This window comes from Pseudorca crassidens, chromosome 9, assembly GCF_039906515.1.
Source record: "Pseudorca crassidens isolate mPseCra1 chromosome 9, mPseCra1.hap1, whole genome shotgun sequence".
In the NCBI taxonomy this organism is placed as follows: domain Eukaryota; kingdom Metazoa; phylum Chordata; class Mammalia; order Artiodactyla; family Delphinidae; genus Pseudorca; species Pseudorca crassidens.
In genome coordinates, this window is record NC_090304.1 from 72,626,681 (window position 1) to 72,647,837 (window position 21,157).

A 21,157-nucleotide genomic window follows, 5' to 3' on the forward strand; every position below is an offset into this window, starting at 1 on the left:
ACACAGGGAATCATGCTAACAGGTTGGCCAGTGTGTTAAGACTATAGCCCTCCCTCCTTGGTGCCATTTCAATTATTTCCCTGGATTGAATGGTCCACTATTATTGGGTTACTTATTAAAGAGGACTGGTAGGTTGAAGCTGTTTTCACTTAGGGTTTGTATGACATGTTCATAACTGAAATGGAGAGTTGCCATAGTTACCTGTGTGAGCTGTTAAACAGAGCACAATCTCCGCTAAAAATCTCTCCATCAAGGTCAACTAGACATTTTCAATCAGCACCAAATCATTTGCTGCCTAATGGAAGTTAATGAAATTATTAAAAGAGCAGAAAAAATTGAAAATAAAGTTAATATGGATCTATTTTATATTTAAGTATATTTTAGTGACCAGCCATTTCTATGGGGTTCCTACCAGCTGGAAATTCTACAGTATAACTGGACATCTGGAGGGAAGTTTAGAGTAAAAACACATTTGAGTTTTGGCACAGATTACTGCTTTCCAATCCAGCCCATCATTAACAGCTTCTGTACAGTATTGTTCTTACTCTAGGGGCTATAAAAATGAACCAAACCTTTGTTCAATCTAAACTTCCTTTCTTGGTCAGCTATTCCTGCTGATTTCCCATCCTACTGAGCCTATTGTTTCCATTGGAAACGTCAGAATGGAAAGGAATACAGGCTGCTTGCTTTATAAGTAGCATGTTCCACTCCAGTAGACCAAGGAGAAGAAAACAGACATGGTTCGGTGAAAGAAGCTCAGTGCTTCTCAAACTTTAATGTGCATACAAATCACCTGGACATCTTGTGAACCTGCAGATTCTGATTCATCAGGTGTGGGTCAGGGCTTGAGATTCTGTGTTTCTAAAGAGCTCCCGGGTGATAAGGGCGCTGCAGGTCCACAGACCCTCTCTTAAGTAGCACAGTCCTAGTTTGCTTCGTCACTTGTTTATTAGAATCATCATAAACATCAACTCTAAAGTGCTGCCACACCACCTTCTCACATGACACAAAGATGATCTGTCCCACTCACATAGGTGTTAGAGTTGGCTGACACTAAAATGTTATCCAGCTTCTCATTTCATCAGGCCCATAGGGCCTGGGGCTCCCAGGCTTCTCCCATACCTTTTGTAGGACTGTGTTTTCAATTTCCAATTACCATATAGCACCTAACCAGAAGACAAATAATAAACAAGTAAATAACTCAGATGTGGAGTTAATGAAATGTCTTCATCCCAGAGCAAAACAGCATTGAACTGATCTTGACTCTTTAACAATGAAAGAAGCACAAATCAAAAATTAATCATTCAGCTCAAGGCAAACCTGAATGTCACTGATGTGACATTGACAGAAAACATACAGAGTAGGTGTGAAGTCCAAAACTGTGATTTATTTAAAACATGGAGACTCCTTCTAGTATGCCACAGGCTGACACTTTACATTTATAGTCTATTTTAGAACAATCCATTGTTGGGCTTATTTTTTTGGTGGGCTGATGTGCTATACACCATCCAGAGTAACCATCTACATGATACAAACACGCTAGACAGTATTTAATTCAAGATTTATCAAACTTGGAAAAAAGGTATATGGGGTAATCACTAAATTAAAATCAGATTTATATTACTCTATACAGCCCATAACATGGACCCCCCCCCCCACACACACTGAATTGATTAAATCCTACTAACCTTTTTTAAAAGAACATTTAAAAATTAGTGAAAAGAGGTCTCTTCATTTTAGACTAGTGGTTCTCAGACTTTAGAGTACATCAAAATTACCTGTAGGGCTTGTTAAAACATAGACTGCTGCTGGGCCCCAGCCCCAGAATTTCTGATTTAGTATGTCTGGGCTGGGGTCTCAAACTTGCTTTTCTAAAGAGTTTCCAGGTGATGCTGCTGTTGCTGGTACACACTTTGAGAATCACCATTCTAGATGATTAGTTCATGTCCTTGGTTGTATATAAGAATCCTCGAGGGGAACTTTTGAAAATCCTAACACTTGTGTTGCCATCCAGACAAACTAAACCAAGGTCTCTGGGGGTGAAACCCAGCTACCAGCAGTTTTTAAAGCTCCCCAGATGGTCCTAATGTTTAGCCAAAGCTAAGAACTACTAGGTACGATGGAAAAGTTACCTTCTTGAAACTGAGATATACAAAACGATGATCTCAAGCTCATTGTCCCAGACAGATTATAATGATGCCAAGAGCATAACTGAGCAAAATCATGAGCAGATAAAATGTCCTACGGCTATAGAAGATATAAGCACGTGGAACATTGCAATTTCATCACCTCGTTTAAAGATTATTTTCCCAGCATTTACTGTGTGTGTGTGTGCATGTGTGTGTGCGTCCGTGTGTGCACCCTCGCACGCGTGCTCATGTGTTTGGCACTTGGACTCCGAATAGGAGGTCGGCTGCCAATTCTCCCATGCAGGGCTTCTTGTGCAGAAGGCTAAACCAGAGGAGCCACCTACATCACTGAGCCACAGAACTTTCTTCAAGATGACTTCCAAAAGAATGTCATTTTTCTAGTGAAATCATAACATGGTTCAGAAACCCAAGAGGGATATGTGACATTTTCCCCCCTTCCTCACTCAACAGCTTTCTCTACCTCATGCCTCATCACAATCTTCCAGTTGGCAAGAAGTTAGGGAAAAGTAAGAAGATTCCAAAATGCTCTAAGTTTGCCAAGCCATGATATGTACCATGGCTTGCTGTTTTAAATCTTGAAGAAAGGATCCAAACCAGGGACATGAAAGACGAAGATCTATAACTTGAATTTTACTTGCATTTAAGAATAATTTGCTATAGTTAGATCATCTGCCATTCCTACATTCAAGGCTTGAGATTTCTTTACAAGGGAAAAACAATCTTAGGTTTCTTTAACTCTAAATTACACTTCTTCCTTGGTAACTTCTACCCATTGTCTTATACCAATCATCTAGGATCTCTCAAAATGGGGCTAATCTTTTTCTGACATTAGAAATATTTATTAAATACCTACCATGCCTACCATTTTGTATGGAACGGATACAAAAATGAAACAGTCTCTTTAATTAGGAGTAGACAGACAAAAACACCAATTCTATAATAGAGATATGGATATACAAAAGTAGGAGTGAGCAGAACAAGCAGAAAGACTGAGAACTACTTCAGAAAAGACAGCATTAAAGATGCGTCTTGAAGAATGGGTAAAATTTCAGCAGAGTAGGGATGAAGAGATATTCCTGACATTCCTGGAAAAGGGAGCAGTATCAATAAAGGCAAAGAACGATAAAAAGCTTAACCTCTCTAGAAGACAAAACAATTATAGACATATATACACCTAAAAACAGCCTCAAAATACATAAATAAAAATCTGTCAGAAGGGATAAATAGACAACTCAACAATAATAGTTTGAGACTTCAATACCTTACTTTCAATAATGAATAGAATAGCTAGATAGACCGTCAACAAGAGAAGACTTGAACAACTTTATAAACCAATGAAACCTACCTGATAGTATAGAACACTCCATGCAACAAGAGTAGAATACATATTCTTCTCAAGTGTACACGGAACATTCTTCAAGACAGATTACATATTTAGAATTCCATTTATATGAAATGCCCAGAAGAGGCTAATTCAAAGAGACAGAAAGTAGATTAGTGGTCCAAGAATCCCGAGAAAGGGGGGCAGTGCTGAGTGGCTTTTAATGGGTATGGGGTTTCTTGATGGGATAATAAGTATGTTTTGGAATTAGATAATGGTGATGGTTGCACGATTTTTTAAATATACTAAAAAACAATGAATTGTACACTTTAAGTTTAAAGTTTCTGGTAGGCCAGGATCATGTATTTGGCAAAGGAATAGAATACAGTTAATAGTGTGCACATATACATATCTTGCTCTTGCCCATATCACTTATAGAAAAGGATCTCCGAAAAGTTATCCTCTGAGCAGGAAATTAGGAAAAAATGAGTATACAGAATGAGGTCAGGCATTTGTAATCGTAACTTATCCATTCATTCATTTCTTCTACAAGTATTTATTGAGGACCAATTGTGTGACAGGCCTTCTGCAACGTGCTAAGGATTCAGAGGTGAATAAGACAGACAATAGTTTGCCAGAGTCTATGACCTAGTGAGTCTACTTTAGAATCAACCATACTTCAGTCTCAGAGATCAAATGTTAGCAGGCGAGTATAGTTATTTTTGCACCTATAAAGCTGTAGCATGATCATTTGATTTCTCCCGCCCTGAAGAAACAATATGTGAATGATGGTCAGCATGACAACAACAAAAAGGGAGGAATCTCAAAGAATAGTAATCTATTAGCATGTCTCACATAGACAGAAATATCAGCCATTCTGCAAACATAAACCCGTAGGAGGGATACATATAGTATGCTCTTAGCTTTCTGATAACAGCACGGCAATGTTCCTACCAAATACCATGGCTCTGATTTCATATCTGACAAGCAACTGACCTTGTAATTTGTCTCCCCTACATGTGGGAAATGATGAATTCCTCTGTGCATTGGGGTGTTCTGGTCTGCTGTGTATTATAGTTCTCACTGTAAGGGCCCAAACTGGTATTTGGGTTTATACATCAGTCTCGTCTGTGTTTGGTGCTAGGTATTTCTGGAAGCCTGGTAAAATTTACATTAAATCCTGGAACATAATGATCACACCCAAGATATGGCTACTCGGTAATGTTTGTAGAAAAAATATTAGAGTAAAACTACTTAAGTGTTACATATCATTTAATAATATACAGTGAGTGCCTTCTATATGCATGATACTCTGCTAGGAGGTATGTGAAACACAAGATATGTAAGACAAAACCATCTCAAGTGGGTACTCCTAGATAAAGATATTTCTTGATAATTTTTATCTAAGGTACTTAAGGCACTTCACAGACATTAATTAAGCTCTTTGAATAGGAGATTACACTCAGAATTTTTCATGAAAACGAGTGTGGATATGAATTTATTTGATGTTTAATGGAATATTTCCTATTGAATGGGAATACTTTTAAGTTCAATATTGAGCATATGAAACATTACGAGGGAACCATTACAAAGGATGGTTCTATTAATATGAAATATATATGCTGTTGCCTGTTTTCTAGAAGTCTATATTCTGATTTCCATTTTTGTTGAACACCATCTGGGAAAAAGTAGCTAAATACATTTGTTTTTATTTTTTATGTGTCTTTATTATTATTGATTTTAAAGTTTCACAGGCACCTAGATCTGTTATTTCTGGGCCGTGTCGTGTCTCCAGGCATATGAGTGGCAGTCCATATAATCATTACGCACCTTGATTCTCTTCCCTCCAAAAGATGAGGTGAATATTCAGCCTTCTCTAAGTCAGCTCACTTGGCAGGGAACTAGTTTAAAATAGTGAAAATACCGAAATATGGAATATTGAATGAAATGGGTTTTATGTTTTTAAGAAACATATTGTACTTCCAATGAGGAATAAGAGCTCTTAATAAAAGTCTCTGCTGGGCTTCCCTGGTGGCGCAGTGGTTGAGAGTCCGCCTGACAATGCAGGGGACACGGGTTCGTGCCCCGGTCCGGGAAGATCCCACATGCCGCTGCCATGGCCGCTGGGCCTGCGCGTCCGGAGCCTGTGCTCCGCAACGGGAGAGGCCACAACAGTGAGAGGCCCGCGTACCGCAAAAAAAAAAAAAAAAAAAAAAAGTCTCTGCAAATGAAAACTGCAGTGAGGTATCACCTCGCACCAGTCAGAAGGGTCATCATCACAAAGTCTACAAACAATAAATGCTGGAGAGGGTGTGGAGAAAAGGGCACCCTTCTACACTGTTGGTGGGAATGTAAATTGGTACAGCCACTATGAAGAACAGTATGGAGGTTCCTTAAAAAACTAAGAATAGACCTACCATATGACCCAGCAATCCGACTCCTGGGCATATACCCAGAGAAAACAATTATTTGAAAAGATACATGCACCCAATGTTCATTGCACCACTATTTACAATAGCCAGGACATGGAAGCAACCTAAATGTCCATCAACAGAGGAATGGATAAAGAAGATGTGGTACATATATACAATGGAATATTACTCAGCCATAAAAATAATGTAATAATGCCATTTGCAGCAACATGGATGGTCCTAGAGATTGTCATACTGAGTAAAGTAAGTCAGACAGAGAAGGACAAATATCACATGATATCAGTTATATGTGGAATCTAAAAAATGGTACAAATGAACTTATTTACAAAACAGAAATACAGTTAGAGATGTAGAAAACAATCTTATGGTTACCAGGGGGAAAAGGGGCAGGGATAAATCGGGAGATTAATATTGACATATACACACTACTATATATAAAACAGAAAACTAATAACGACCTACTGTATAGCACAGGGAACTCTACTTGGTACTCTGTAATGACCTATATGGGAAAAGAATCTAAAAAAGAGTGGACAAGTTATTTGTAGTGAGGTGGATCGACCTAGAGACAGTCATACAGAGTGAAGTAAGTCAGAAAGAGAAAAACAAATACCGTATGCTAACAAACACATATATATGGAATCTAAAAAAAAAAAAAAGGTCAGAAGAACCTAGGGGCAAGATGGGAATAAAGATGCAGACCTACTAGAGAATGGACTTGAGGATACGGGGAGGGGGAAGGCTAAGCTGGGACAAAGTGAGAGAGTGGCATGGACATATATACACTACTAAGCGTAAAATAGATAGCTAGTGGGAAGCAGCCGCATAGCACAGAGAGATCAGCTCGGTGCTTTTTGACCACCTAGAGGGGTGGGATAGGGAGGATGGGAGGGAGGGAGATGCAAGAGAGAAGAGATATGGGGACGTATGTGTATGTATGGCTGATTCACTTTGTTATAAAGCAGAAACTGACACACCACTGTAAGGCAGTTATACTCTAATAAAGATGTTAAAAAAAAAAAGAGTGGACATATGTATAACTGATTCACTTTGCTATACACCTGAAACTAACACAACATTGTAAATCATCTATACTCCAATATAAAATTTTTTAAAAAAGTCTTTAATGGCTGCTTTTATTACTAGGTAGGAATGGCTTATAATTAGATATCGCTGACAATCATTCTTTGTATATGTTTAGTGCTTTATAGTTCATAAAGCCTTTGTAACGATCTCTAAGATGCCTTCAGATTCTATTACTCTATGGATCTGTGAATTACTCAAGATCATACAGCTAGTAAGTCGGTAGGACACAGAACCCTATTTATTTCCTTTATAGCTCTTATTACAAACTATAAATACTTGGTTTATTTGTTTATTTATTTACTTGTTTATTATCTTTGTCCCCTACCAGGTTAAAGGTTCCAAGGACTTCAAGATTCCGCAATTACTTATTTACTTAGAAGATCATGCTTCTTATATATTTAAAATCGGCCACACTCTTGTCCAAATAGTATACTGAAATTTAAGAAATGAGTCAACAAAGTTTTGATGTATGTAAATTAAACTATCCTTTCCCCCAGATTCTATCTGATATTTCCAACTACTTGATACATAGAAATTTTATAATCATATTCCCTATTCTTACTTACCACATTGTGGTAAAAAGTGAATGGCATGTTCCAACTAATTCAGCCGCTATTGCCTTCATTTCCTCCAGCTAAGAGGGGTAAATAGAAATGGTTACCATGGAAAGACACAAATACCACTGACTGCTATTTCCTCATTTGCCACGATATCATGTATTAGAAGAAACAGCAAGGATTCCTTCTAAAAGTTGAGCTCCAGGCATGCACAAGGCATTAGATCCATAGTGCCTGAAGCCCCTCAGGCAGCCCAGCTATAGCAGAAGGAGGGATGGTAGTAACAGGGGGCATTTACTGAACCTTTACCCAATGCCAGATATTGCAGCCAAACTTTTCTATACGTTTTCTCATTTCATGCACATGCCAGGCTTATGAGTTAGATCTTATTATTACTGCACCTTTACAGAGGAGGAAACTGATACTGAGACATGTTAAATAACTTTCTCAAGTTCACTCAGCTACTAGGTGGCAGAAGTGAGGTCCTAACCCAGGTGTTTTCGATTTTTTTAAACTGTGGTAAAGATTGACTTTTCTTATCATTTATGCAGCTTTATTTCCTGAATGAGAATGGCATGTTCTTTCCCACCTCTGGAGGAGGGATTCTTCTGGTTCATTAATCAGGGAGGTGCTCTTAATTCCTGATACTGACATGCATCTCTGAATGAGAGCGCCCATCCTTTGAACAAAATGACTCTCTTTCTATAGTGTCCAGGGTTGGGTTTGGGGAAGAAGGGATGAAGGATGCATGCCTTGTAACGCAAGTCTTCCTGATCCAAACGCTTGAATGTTCAACCGACATGGGGGCAGCGTTCCCCTGGCCTTCCTCTGCCACAGGACCTCGGAGAATCACACACCTCCGGTCTCTTGGCCAAATCAACCCCATCACGCTCTCCTGATCTCAGGAGACCCTGGTGTCAGGTAATGGAATGTGTAAGCCAGAGGTCTTGTATTGCATTTTACTTTTCTGTTATTAGTTTGGGCATCAGACCAGGGGATCATTTTAACAACAACAAAACACCTTATAGATTATAATGAAATGAACTGAGGCCCCTGCACCTAGCTAAGGGCCTGGAACACAGTGAGTACTTCAATGAACTAAATTACTGTTGAACTAAACTTTGGTAACTAACCCAATTGAGGACCAGCATGGAACCAAGGAGTCCTGCACTAAGGTGCCAGTGAACTCACTTATATGTGACCATCTAAACACATCCAGGAATCAATCTGATGACCTAGAGTAGGAAGAAGTCCAAGATTTGTAGGAAGACATATAATTTGAGGAAGTCCAAGCTATTCCTAAATACAAATCTATATGGTAAGTTACAATTTTCTAAATTGTCCTTTTCCTCGCCATCAGGTTTCTTCTCTTCCTCTTTTTACTCTGCAGAATGAGCCACATAATTGCTTCAATTTGCCACTTCCCTCTGACAGATCTAGTTATACGTATGTACATAATACATACACACTTACATAAACATGAGTTGAAATCAATTTAGATAACAACTGACAAGAAATTAAATATTTAAAGATGTTGTTGATTATGTAGTTGTCACAAATGTCTAGTTAGCATCCCACACTAGAAAAAAAAAATCTACCATGATGATTTCATCTTGGCGGTCTTCCCCATCTCCCCCCAAACTACAACTGCTACATATTTACTCAGAACGTTAATTCACAGTTGTTTATTTCCTGTTTTCACAGGCAAAGTTGGGGAAAACATACCTTAGTGAATTTCCAATTTCAGTTAGTAGCATACTACTGGTATGGTAGGTATTCATTTAACTTTAATATAGGAGGGTAGGCATCTGTTGTTCTTTTGACTGATGCCACAGTTCATTTTCTCCTAAATAATAGAGACATTTGAAAATGCATGAAACCTCACTTTCTGCTTCGTTTCCTGTAAATATCTTTACACTTAACTTCAAAGCTGACCTTTTACTTAGATCAAAATCCATGTTACTAAAAACTTGCAGAGAAGGGAACTGCATCAATAAGTTGAACATTAAAATAAGTTATCTTGCTTTATTTACTGTGCCCTGAACAACTTTGAGGGTTTGTAATTTCTGGGGATACCCTGAGCAGCCCGAGTGAAGTGTCTGCCAAAAATCACATCTGATGAGTGCCCTGTTATTTTTTTCCACTGCTGTTTTTAAAAAGTGCCATTGGGAAGCTTAACTACAATTCTCTTTCAGTGTCGTCAATTTTCCATGAGTTCAGGCAGGTCACAGTACAGATCTCAGATACACAGAAAAGTGTAAGTGGAAACCGGGTTAAAAGGAAAGGAAATGTTGTATATACTTAATATCATAGAAATCAAGTATAAAGGAGAGACCACTGAATTGTACAGTAGAATCAAGTTGACCGTCTTAACTGGAAACAGAATTCAAATTACCTTGCGCTTGGTTACTGGAGAGGAATGAGGAGGGTTTAAAAATAGACACCACTGTTTCGGGCCTTTGTTTAAAATAGTAATTCCCAAGACTAAATTTCTCTTACTGTCTTTTAATACGCCTGGATCAAAAGAAGCAAATCTGACTGGTTTAGGAAAATCTTCAGGGAAAACCTAATTCCTTTGTTTTCTCAGCAAAGACTTTGGATAAGAGTCTAAGTTTACTTTAGCCTGTGCATTTTGAGAACTGGACGACACATTTACTGGGAGCTAGAAAGAGTTTCCTCACATGATCTAAGCTGTGGAATTCCTTTGTTTCTTGCCTCTTAGAGAGAAGAAGAATAACAAGCATTGTACTCTCCACAAACTCACTGACCATCCAGTCTCCACTTTAACATACTACACGTACTGTGTGTGTGAGCGGGGAAGTGGGGGGAGCAGGGAGAGAGAGAGAGAGAGAGAGAGAGAGAGAGAGGAGGAAACCATGTAGGTGTTTATGGCCAATATTAATCCTCTGGCTAATGTGTATTATTATGAGTGAATTAGAAAATTAGAATTAGGTTAAACCTGAACATTATTAAATATATTGGCCTTTAATACTTGGCTCCTTTATTTTTTAACCACCTTTTTAATATACTAATCACATCAAAAGGCAGTCTCTTTCCATCATATCATTTCCCCTCCCATACCTTTCCCTACAATATTCCTATGTTCGTCAAGGCACTGTGTTATAACTGCTCTTTGGCCTCTGTCGTTCCTATTTTGAACAGAATGATTAAGAAATAGCCATGGTAAATGTTACTTGGAGTTATTAGGGCCAAAAGAAACCGAAATATACCTAAGCTAATAAAAATACAGGATTCTTCTTTCTGTATGACTTAAGATCCTTCTATTGTAATCAAAAATGGAACACCAAAAAATGCTGAGGTGGAGCAAAATGGAATTTGAAAAACATGAAGAAAAATATACTTTACTGTATTCTGTGATGATACCCACATTAAAAGCCTCCTCCTTCGTCACCCTCTTCAAGTGCTAATTTCCAGGCAGCCACCTGAGCTCATGTTACTGCCCCTGGCCTAGGAGATCTTTGTTTCATTCCTAGCTCTAAAGCTTTGTGGCCAAAGGAAGTTATTTATGCCATCTGTAAAACAGGGAGCAAATAACTGCTCTTTATCTTGGGTTCCACAAGGCTACTCAGGAAATTTATGAAAAATCTATTTCAGTGGCTGCTGAGCTATGAATGTTGAGCTCCTAATGGCTGCTAATGGGAGATCTTATTTCAGTCTTCCTGTTTTCCTTACCCCCAAGTGGTCGGCCAGCGTTTAGGAGAGGGTGAGAAAGATGGTGGTGAATAATGTTGCTTGGGTGAACGAACCACCAGGGACTGGGTTTGATAATGCATCCTCACTTGGGAATGCCTGAGGTGGAAGAACCTGTGAACCACAGCACAGGAAGGACCCAAGAAGTTTCTTAGTTAGAGACCAGTGGGTTTCTATGACCTCTCCGAACTTGTGAATCCTCCGGAAAACTTTACATTGTTCTAGGTTACTGGGTCCCCTCCCTACCTTTCTCAAACACTTGGGGAAGATTCCCCGTCCTCTACAGTAAAATGCTGATGAGAAAGATTTCACCACCCATTCTGAAATTTAAATTGTTTTGTCTTCCAAGAAGGTAAAAAGTAGTTGGTTACACTTTTTCCTACAGTAACTTCCAGCACTCTTGAAAGTAGTTACTTAATTATCCTGCAACTTTTGTTGCCCAGGATAAGTCATTTGATGCTTACAGTTCCTTAAAAGGGAAATATTCCAGAACCATGATCTAATAAGTTTTTTTTCCATATCTATTTGTAATGTACCATGGACCAAATTAGCTCTACTAACACAAATCTGTACACAAATCAGATATATTAGGCCCATCACCTACCACCTGTGTTAAAAGACAGTGGTATTGTTGGTGGGAATGTAAATTGGTACAGCCACTGTGGAAAACAGTATGGAGGTTTCTCAAAAAACTAAAAATAGGACTACCATATGACCCAGCAATTCCATTCCTGGGTATATATTCGAAAAACAAACAAACAAACCCCAAAACACTAATTCAAAGAGATACACGCCCCCCAATGTTCATAGCAGCATTATTTACAATTGCCAAGGTATGGAAGCAACCTAAGTGTCCATCAACAGATGGATAGATAAAGAAGTGGTATACATACACACACACACACACACACACACACACACACACACACTGGAATACTACTCAGCCGTAAAAAAGAATGAAATTTTGCCATTTGCAGCAACATGGATGGACTTGGAGGGCCTTATGCTAAGGAAATAAGTCAGACAGAGAAAGACGAATACTGCAGGATATCACTTACATGTGGAATCTAAAAAATACAGTAAACTAGTGAATACAGCAAAAAAGAAGCAGACTCACAGATACAGAGAACAAACCAGTGGTTACCAGTGGAGAGAGGGAAGGGGGGAGGGGCAATATAGGGGTAGGAGAATAAGAGGTACCAACTATTAGGTATAAAATAAGCTACAAAGATATACTGTACAACATGGGGAATATAGCCAATATTTGATAATAACTATAAATGGTGTATAACCTTTAAAAATTGTGAATCACTATATTATACACCTGTAACTTATACAATATTACTGTATGCCAACTATACATCAATTTTTAAAAAGACAGTGGTATCAACAATTACTATCCCAAATATTGACTACATAACAATTCCCTTTCTTGATCTGTAAGAGAGAATAATAAATCTCCAACCACATTAAATTCTTTGTCAAGAATCACAAGACCCTTAGAGAAAGGTAATTAGACAGCAGGAAATCAGACTGGGGACTCCATCTCCCCTCTTTACCTACTCATAATCGTTTTGATTAGCAGTGACTGTTGTTTTTCAGAACAACAGTACAGAAGCTCCGTCTCTCAGGACAGTACCAGATGATGGCAAAGACCAAAATACAGACGGTTCCAGACTCACAATGGCTCAGCTTAAGATTTTTCGACTTTACGATGGTGTGAAAAATGATATGCATTCAATAGAAACCCTACTTGGAATTGCGAATTCTGACCTTTTCCCGGGCTAGCGATATGGGGTATGATGCTCGCTGGTGAGGCTGGGTAGCGGTGGCAGCCACAGCTCCCAGGGAGCCACCGATCACGAGGGTAAACGACCGATATACTTACAACCATGCTGGACCCACACAACCATTCTGTTTTTCACTTTCAGTACAGAGTCCAATAAACTACATGAGCTATTCAATACTTTATTATGAAATACGCTTTGCATTAGATGATTTAGCCCAACTGTAGGCTAATGTAAGTGTTCTGACCACGTTTAAGGTAGGCTAGACTAAGCTATGATGCTCAGTAGGTTAGGTGTATTGAATGCCTTTTCAACTTAAGATACTTTTGACTTGTGATAGGTTTATCAGGAGGTAACCCCATCTTAAATCGAGGAAGATCTATAATACAAAATACTCAAGCAAAGGCAAACGTTAAGGACCTTTGAAATTTCCATCTGTGTTGCCTATTTCCACTCTTTCCACCCACATCTAATCTCTATGATACAATAAAGACCTGGGTACGTGGGCAGTAATGACTGCATAATTTTGTCGTTTTGAAAAAAAAAAGCTATTGAATTAAGGAAGCTGCAGAAAGCTAGGAAAACTTACTGAAGACCTTCTGAACAAAAAGTTCTCAAACCTGAGTAAATTGATGGGGAGGCTTATCATTGATGATGTTTCACTTTCTTTATGTGGTTAATTGCTTCCTGCTTCCACGGATGATTTCATCCCTCTTTACCTCCTCTTGTTTTGTTACAAGTGCCCGGGCAATGGCATGGTTCATCTGGGCCTCCATTAGACTTGTGGCGAGCACAAAAGCCAGGACTGAGGGAAGAAAATTAAGTCTACCCTGTTCATGTTAATTCATTTTCACATTCTTGCCTTGGCTTGATTTCATCATACTGTTGACCATTTATATTTTTCTTGTTAGTTATTCAATACTCAGAGGCTTATAGTAAGACCAGGTAGAAGAGGAATAAAGGAAGACATGAAAATGCTATTATCACCTCTTCTGAGCTACTTAGCTTTTGGGGCTGAAGCACAGCACTTCTGCCCAACATGAACAGGCTGAGATGACTCCAAGCCAATCCCCAGGGCAGAATGGCTAGCAGAAGTTCTACATGACATGTGGAGCTTGGATTTTCTCTGAGCAAAGTCTCAGAAGCTACTCCCTAAGCTTTCATGACTTTAAACCAGAACTCTTTGGTGCAGCACTTCTCAACTCCAGTAAGATGCAGCCTGATGCAGTGCTGCCACAGGTATCCTCTAAACTTCCCCCTCTCTCTTCCCCAAAGACCTTTCACCACTCAAGATACACAAATAAGACATCCAGAGTCTAGAACTTGCTGATTAGGTGACGTGTCCTCCCTTTAGAACGCGGAAGACCATCTGGATTGGGGTGAGCATGTTGGTCAGGAGGTCAGAGACAGTTGACAGTTCCATCTGTTCCATCAAGGACCGCCCCAGGGGCTGTCATTATAGGGACATACTGGGAACATTACTGTCCCTGTCCTTCAAACGGCTGTATGATGCTTCTGATACAGGGTTGCCGGATGTAGCAAATAAAAACACAGGACACAATGTGAATTTCATTTAAACATCAAGTCGTTTTTTAGTATAAGTATGTCTCATACAACATCCTGCCTGATTTCACCACACTGTTGACCATTTATATTTTTCTTGTTAGTTATTCAATACTCAAAGGCTTACAATAAGCTCAGGTAAGTGGGGATAAAGGATGATGTGATAATACCATTATCACTTCTGGTGAGGTGTTTAGTTTGGGGCTGAAGTGCAGTACTTCCCTAGTATAAGTATGTCCCATGCAATATTTGGGACATATACTTAGAAAATGTATTCGTTGTTAATCAGATACTCAATTTTAACTGAGTGCCCTGTATTTTACCTTACCAGGACCCTTGACACCTCTCCTGAAATGCAAGGGAGCCAAAGTTTGCTGATGCTCAGACAGTTCTTCAGAGCAGGAAGAGCTCCAGCTAGAGCCTCCATTGTGCTTACCCTCATAATCGGACATATTTGGGTATATCAGATGGACATACGGAAGGGAAATTCCACTAAGTTTCATTTAGATGAGGAGCCAGACAGCATCCTGAGAAAAAACTCATTCTCAGAGATGAAAACCAAGGTACATGAGTCTGAACCACTGTCACAGAGAAAGGGGTGATTCTGAGCACAGCAGACCTCTGGCCCTTAGATTGCTAAGGGCCATGCCTAGAATGTCCTAAAAATAAGGGTGGTGGTGCAAAGACACAGGAAGTATAAAATAAGCTAACGAAACAATGCATCATCTGAATCAGGATCTGTGCATCTGCAGGGGGAGCACAGTCAGGCACAGGCAGCCTGGATGCTGCTGTCAGTGGGCACCTCAGTGGCAGTGCTGGCGCTCTGGCCAACATCACCAGTGGGGCCAGCCATCATCACAGGAATCTGCGGCAAAACCAGAAGAAACTGGCGAAGGTGAGGGGACAATCAAGAACGCTAGTCTGAGGGGACATTCATTTAAGCAACCTTTATTAAACACCTCGTATGTGGCGTGCAGTAGGCTAGATGCAGCAAATACAATATTGAAAAGATGTGGTCCCTCACATTAGTCCAATGTGGGAAACCAACAAGTCTGAAATGGTCACAATATGGTATAATTAGAGCTATAATAGTTTGCAAACTCATGGGAGGGCACCTAACTCCTCTTTGGTTGGCTGAGGTAGGTGTCCTAGAGCGATGGCTTCTGATTGAGGTCCAGTCGACCAGCAAGAATAAGTCAGGTGGAAGAGACCATAAGAGAGGGGGCTAGAGTTCTCATTTGAGTGGGTGGGAGAGTTAGGGAGGTCCTGATTGGTGCATGTTATCTTGACCTCATTTTCCTGTTAGGCTGCTGTGACTGCCCCTCCTTTGCTAATGGCTCGGCCTAGTATTTATGTTGACTTAACACTAGAATAAGTGTAAATGACGTGGAGATAGAAGACCCCCGACAACCCTTGGGTCCAAGTGCTATTTTTTATTGTAGATTTTCAGGAGCGCCTCACAGGAATGCAGGCATTAATTACATAGGCAAACAGTATATTTTGCCATGTATGTTGCACTTTGAAAGTCCTTTCTTAATAAGGAAAGTACTGCAAAAGTCAAGGAATTAACTTATCCCTCTTTCCCACTGTCAGTTCTAAGAAGGGACCCATATACAACCCAAATGCAGCATTGATGAGGTTATCTTACTCCTCTTGAAGGATCTCTCTGTCAGGTTTTGCAAAGCTGATTTCTTTTCCTCTGGTCAGAGTAGCCTCAAAATAATAGGTTTCAGAATAAGAAAACAACTATTTTTTTGTTTAATCTTAATAATAGGGTATTTCAGGTTTGTCTAATGAAAACCAGAAGCTGATGATCTAATGCAATCAAACACTAGTTTTTGTGCAAAAAGAAATAGTAAAATAACGTAGGACCTTGTTTAAATAAGAGTTATAAACGATGCCAGCTAAATGGGAAAAAATAGCAATAACCTTTTAAAACATTAATTTAGACTTTTATTGGAATACAAAGGATCTGTGGTATCTGAAAGCAGGCATTGTCTCTCTTTTTTATTTCAGTAGAACTGTGGCTTGAATACAACACAGCAGGGTGTGTGTTTTCTAAAGTTGGGTCATTATCAGAGTGTTCACTGCCGTTTGCCAATAAGCCTTTATTTGGCAAAGTTTAAAACTGCTGACAAATGGGATTCTTCCTGTAGCATTATAACATGGTACAGCTAAATATGCCTAATTACATAAACCCTCCAAGGACAGTGGGGAAATCCACAGTTTTGAGAAGATTCACATGGACAGTCCTTACATAGGAAACAGGAAAACCTCTGAGCCCTTGGTCACCTTGCTCCTGCTGCTAATATTGTGGATTTTAAGGTAGGCTCTGGAGGCATTTAAGATACAGTTTTTACTTCTGCACATGTTGGTCCATGGATGTCTGTGGGTGTCTGCAACGTTCCTTCCTTGTTCTAATTTGTTCCTGTTTAGAGACAAATACACTTGAAGAGTATTATCCAAAACTCCAAACGCTAATTCCTTTTAGGCTGTATGAATGATGATGGACAATCCGTTTAGAATTGAGAAGGGGGACAAATGTCCAATCATTTCATCACCAGGCTGTATACTTCCAGGAGCCCCTCTGAAAGAACAGAAGCCTCACTTGAACTGGCTTTGCTGGGAAAATGTGTGCTGCAAACCTTGCTCTCTAATTATAGCCAGGGGAACACGAGGTTTGTTTGGAATCAGATGCAGCTTTCCACTACCATAATTACACATTTTATTTCAAACACCTAAATGCAGTGTCTGAAGATGTTAGCCCAATTGTACTAAATATCATGCTGGAGTTCTCTCTGGGGAGGGCTGGAGAGAATAAACGAAGAGGACAGCAGTTGAAATGACGGGCTTATGAGGGTCTAATAATTTCATGGCAGGAAGGCTGATGTATAAAGGAATGAGCACTGGGCTTTTCCTTTGGAGCTTGGATGTTCTCTTCCAAATTCTGCTACCTAATTGATTAGGCTTTTTACTAACCAGGTAAAGCAATTAGTAACTGAAAGCACACTGTTGGGTGGATGCCGAGTAACATTAATCAGGGCCTCGAGGGACACAAACCAAATATATACATCTAGAGAATCCTCATAATACGGTCAGGAAGAATGCTTATTGAGAAAAAAAGAGAATCAGTGTGTAAACTCCAGGGCTAGCTGACATGCTAAGTCATGGGCAAATCTTCCAGAAAGTACAGGAGGAGGGATCTGGGAGAGGAGAGAGGTCGAGAAGTAGTTTGGGACCAGAAAAGTATGTAGTGGCAGTGGATTCAGTTCAACAGTATGTGGAAATGTGGAGGAATTCATCAGCTCAGTTCCCCAGATTCAATCACTAAATAATCCCCCAAATATTTGTGTGGCACCCCCCCACCCATGGTGCTGACCTTAGAAGACAGGGACCCTGGGCTTGCTATCTGATGAATAGCTCTATTTTTATTGTGGAATTAGAGGAAGTGGAGTAAACTGAGAATGACAGAAGAGTAACAAACAAGAAGAATACTCACTGTCTTACTTGGGATCATCTGCCAGCCTATCTGATGAGGTAGGCTTCACCACTGGAAGTTGTGGAAGAGGTGCCAGATGTACACCAACTACTACTCTAAGTCCTTTACAGACGTTTCCTTTTATTCTTATACAAGCCCTGTGGAATAAATATTATTTTCCCCATTTTTGATTCAAGAGGGAAAAAAATGTAACTTAGAGTGAAGTGTATTGCATTCTTTTAATTCCATTGTTTTCTCAGTGCTGTGGAATCTCTGCGATCCATTAATAATATTCAAAAGCATCCCTTACATTTGTAAGGCATGTAATGTGAATGGTTTTCCAGGAACTTTCAATGCATTACCTTACTGGATTCTCAAAAACAACTCTGTGAGCTGGGAAAAACAGGAACTACTACTCATTTTAAAGAAGGTAAAACTGAGGCTCAGAGAGGTGACCTGCTTTCCTCAAGGCCGGGACCAGAGGCAGCTTCTGTCAGTACTAATCCTGCTTCCTGTTTTCCCTCTGGAGACCTTGAGGGAGACTGAAAAGCACCAAACAGCTACCACCTCATTGCTAAACCCTGCACCAACTTGTGGACAATAGTCTCATTAAATGCTCATGATATCTGGATGGAGACCAAGAACCCTCCTATCTCTGAAAGAAATCTCTACAAAAACATTTTTCTCTCTTTACTCCTCCTCCTCATTTAAATGCTAAAATATTTACAGTGATAGGCCAGATAACATCGTGCTGTCTTGTGATTTTTCAGGGAAAAGATGAGAAGCACGTGATAAGGCTCAGAATTTTCAACAACTTGGCACAGTAGAAGGAACGCTGGTCCAGGCATTAAGAAATGTGAGTTCTGGTTCTGTCTCCTCTGTGAATTAGCTACATAACCTGTCACTTTAAACCTGCTAGGACTCAAGTCTCCTAGTCTATAAAAGGGGCTGGCCTGATAAAATCATGATGTGTAAGGGCTTTAAAAAATTGTACACATATATAAATGTGAAGGATTGCAACCAGAGCAGTTTGTCACACACAAACATGGTGACATGCAGTACTATCACATAAAATACGGATGATTCTTCCATCTACTTCCATCACCCCAAGGTGAAGGAAAAGGCTTACATGTTCAAATGACTGTGTTACGGTCCTGTCTTACACAGGAGCTGTCAGGATATAACTTTTTATTGGTAGCAGAAGCTTCACTATTTGAAGGAAGCCAGACAGGGATCTCATAGGGAATTCTATCTCTTTGGGACCCTAAGGCTATAGGATCCAGTAGGTTTCTATGAGAGAAAATGGGAAACTATGCTCCAGACCAGTCTGGCTGTATGTGCTCACTACTGGCTCATAGTTAAAATTACTCGGAAGGGGGCTTCCCAGGTGGTGCAATGGTTGAGAGTCCGCCTGCAGATGCAGGGGATGCGGGTTCGTGCCCCGGCCCGGGAAGATCCCACATGCTGCGAAGCGGCTGGGCCCGTGAGCCATGGCCGCTGAGCCTGCGCGTCCGGAGCCTATGCTCTGCAATGGGAGAGGCCACAACAGTGAGAGGTCCGTATACAGCCAAAAAAAAAAAAAAAAAAAAAAAAAATTGGAAGAATTGGATACCATATTGCTATTAGCAGTGAATCTGGGAGGCAGAATAGGGGCCAAAGCAAGGAATTTGGAGCCTGACAAGGCCGAGTCTAAACCTAAGTTGTTATCACTGTTAGCTCTGTGATTCTGTCACTTAACCTTTCTGACCCTCAGGGTCTTCAACTGTGTGATGGGCACAGCACCACAGCACAGAGCTATTCTGAGGGTGAGATGAGATGCATGTACAAAGCACTTCAAACTAGTATGTGCCATGAGGTGGGTTCTCAGTAAATGACAACACCCAGATTTCACACACCTTGTTGTACCACAGGGACTTCTCAAATACTGCAGTGACACAGGGCCACTCATCCAAAGGTGAAGGTAACTTACCATCACCAGTCGTTCTTTTCGGGTTGTAAGAAATAATTCAACATTTGAAATGCTTTTGGTAACTTATTTTTCCTGAGTCTTTACAGGTTAAAAGATGCAGTTAGCAGCCCTTTTTAATGTAGAAGCTCTAAGAAAAGAGCTTGACACACTCTTTGCTCAAAACAAAAGGCCCTGCAGTCGCCTGGGGACCACGAGACTTGAGTTCAACCACTGAGTTACTTCAGGGTAGGGATCATGTCCCATCCTTTCTTTACTTATTCAAAAACTGTTTATAGAAGTAGCACACCTATGAGTTAGTGTCAAACTCCCTCACTGCAGGTGCAAAATGAAAGAAGAAAATAAAAATAAAGAAATTTTTTAAAAATTTAAAGATTATAATAAGTAAATAATTGCATTCACGACTAAAGAATAATATTTATGCTATATAGCTAATTTCTTGGCCAATGCTTCCTTTCCTATAACATGAGTGATGTGTACTATAATCTCCTAGGCATCCTCAAATCCCAGATTATTTATTTATGTATTTACATGGCTTAGGATACAAGTTAGGTCCTCACATGACTGTACCATGGAGGCATAAATATTTATGGCATAAACCTTATTTTGACATTTCCTGCACGTACTATTTTTAAATTTTTTTATCCTAGAATTCATCACAGCCTTAGAAAATGATTCAAGGATGAATTAACACCCTCCCCTAATCAGAAATGTGAACAATTGTATTATTAATTTCTTTCCTTTAAATCACAGATCCAGCTTATTGCTGCTACAGCTCAAGTCAGAAGCTTCTGGATTCAACTCTTTCATGAGTAAAGGCTGTGTGTTTTAGGTAGAAAAAGTTTGTTTACGCTTTGCACATAACCGAAGAAACAAAGCCAATTTAGATAAAACTTTCCTTTTTTCTTTCTCTCCCTTGATTTCTGGCTGGGACGAGGTTTGCACCAAAGAAAACTGTGTGACTGAGTTACAAGGAAGGGAAAATAAACTCAGAGATGATGTAGGTTTTTTGCCCTCCAGTATGATTTCCAGATCTATCACAGACACGTTTGGGGGTATTGTTAGGAGGAAAACATGCATTTAGGGTATTTCTATTTCATGTCTTG

At 39.7% G+C, this 21,157-nt stretch overlaps 1 protein-coding gene across 2 annotated transcripts in view; it reads right to left on the minus strand.

Annotated features, from left to right (window-relative positions):
• The window catches only part of MAML2 (mastermind like transcriptional coactivator 2), a 361,646-nt gene that overhangs the window by 152,836 nt on the left and 187,653 nt on the right, over positions 1 to 21,157 (minus strand). The window contains exon 1 of one of the 2 annotated variants that reach the window (XM_067750772.1): positions 18,107 to 18,411. The exons of the other annotated variant lie outside the window; for it this stretch is intronic. Coding sequence (XP_067606873.1) covers positions 18,107 to 18,124 — 18 coding nt within the window. The 5' untranslated portion in view covers positions 18,125 to 18,411. Of the gene's footprint in view, positions 1 to 18,106; positions 18,412 to 21,157 lie in introns of those variants that run through there. 2 annotated transcript variants of the gene reach the window in all.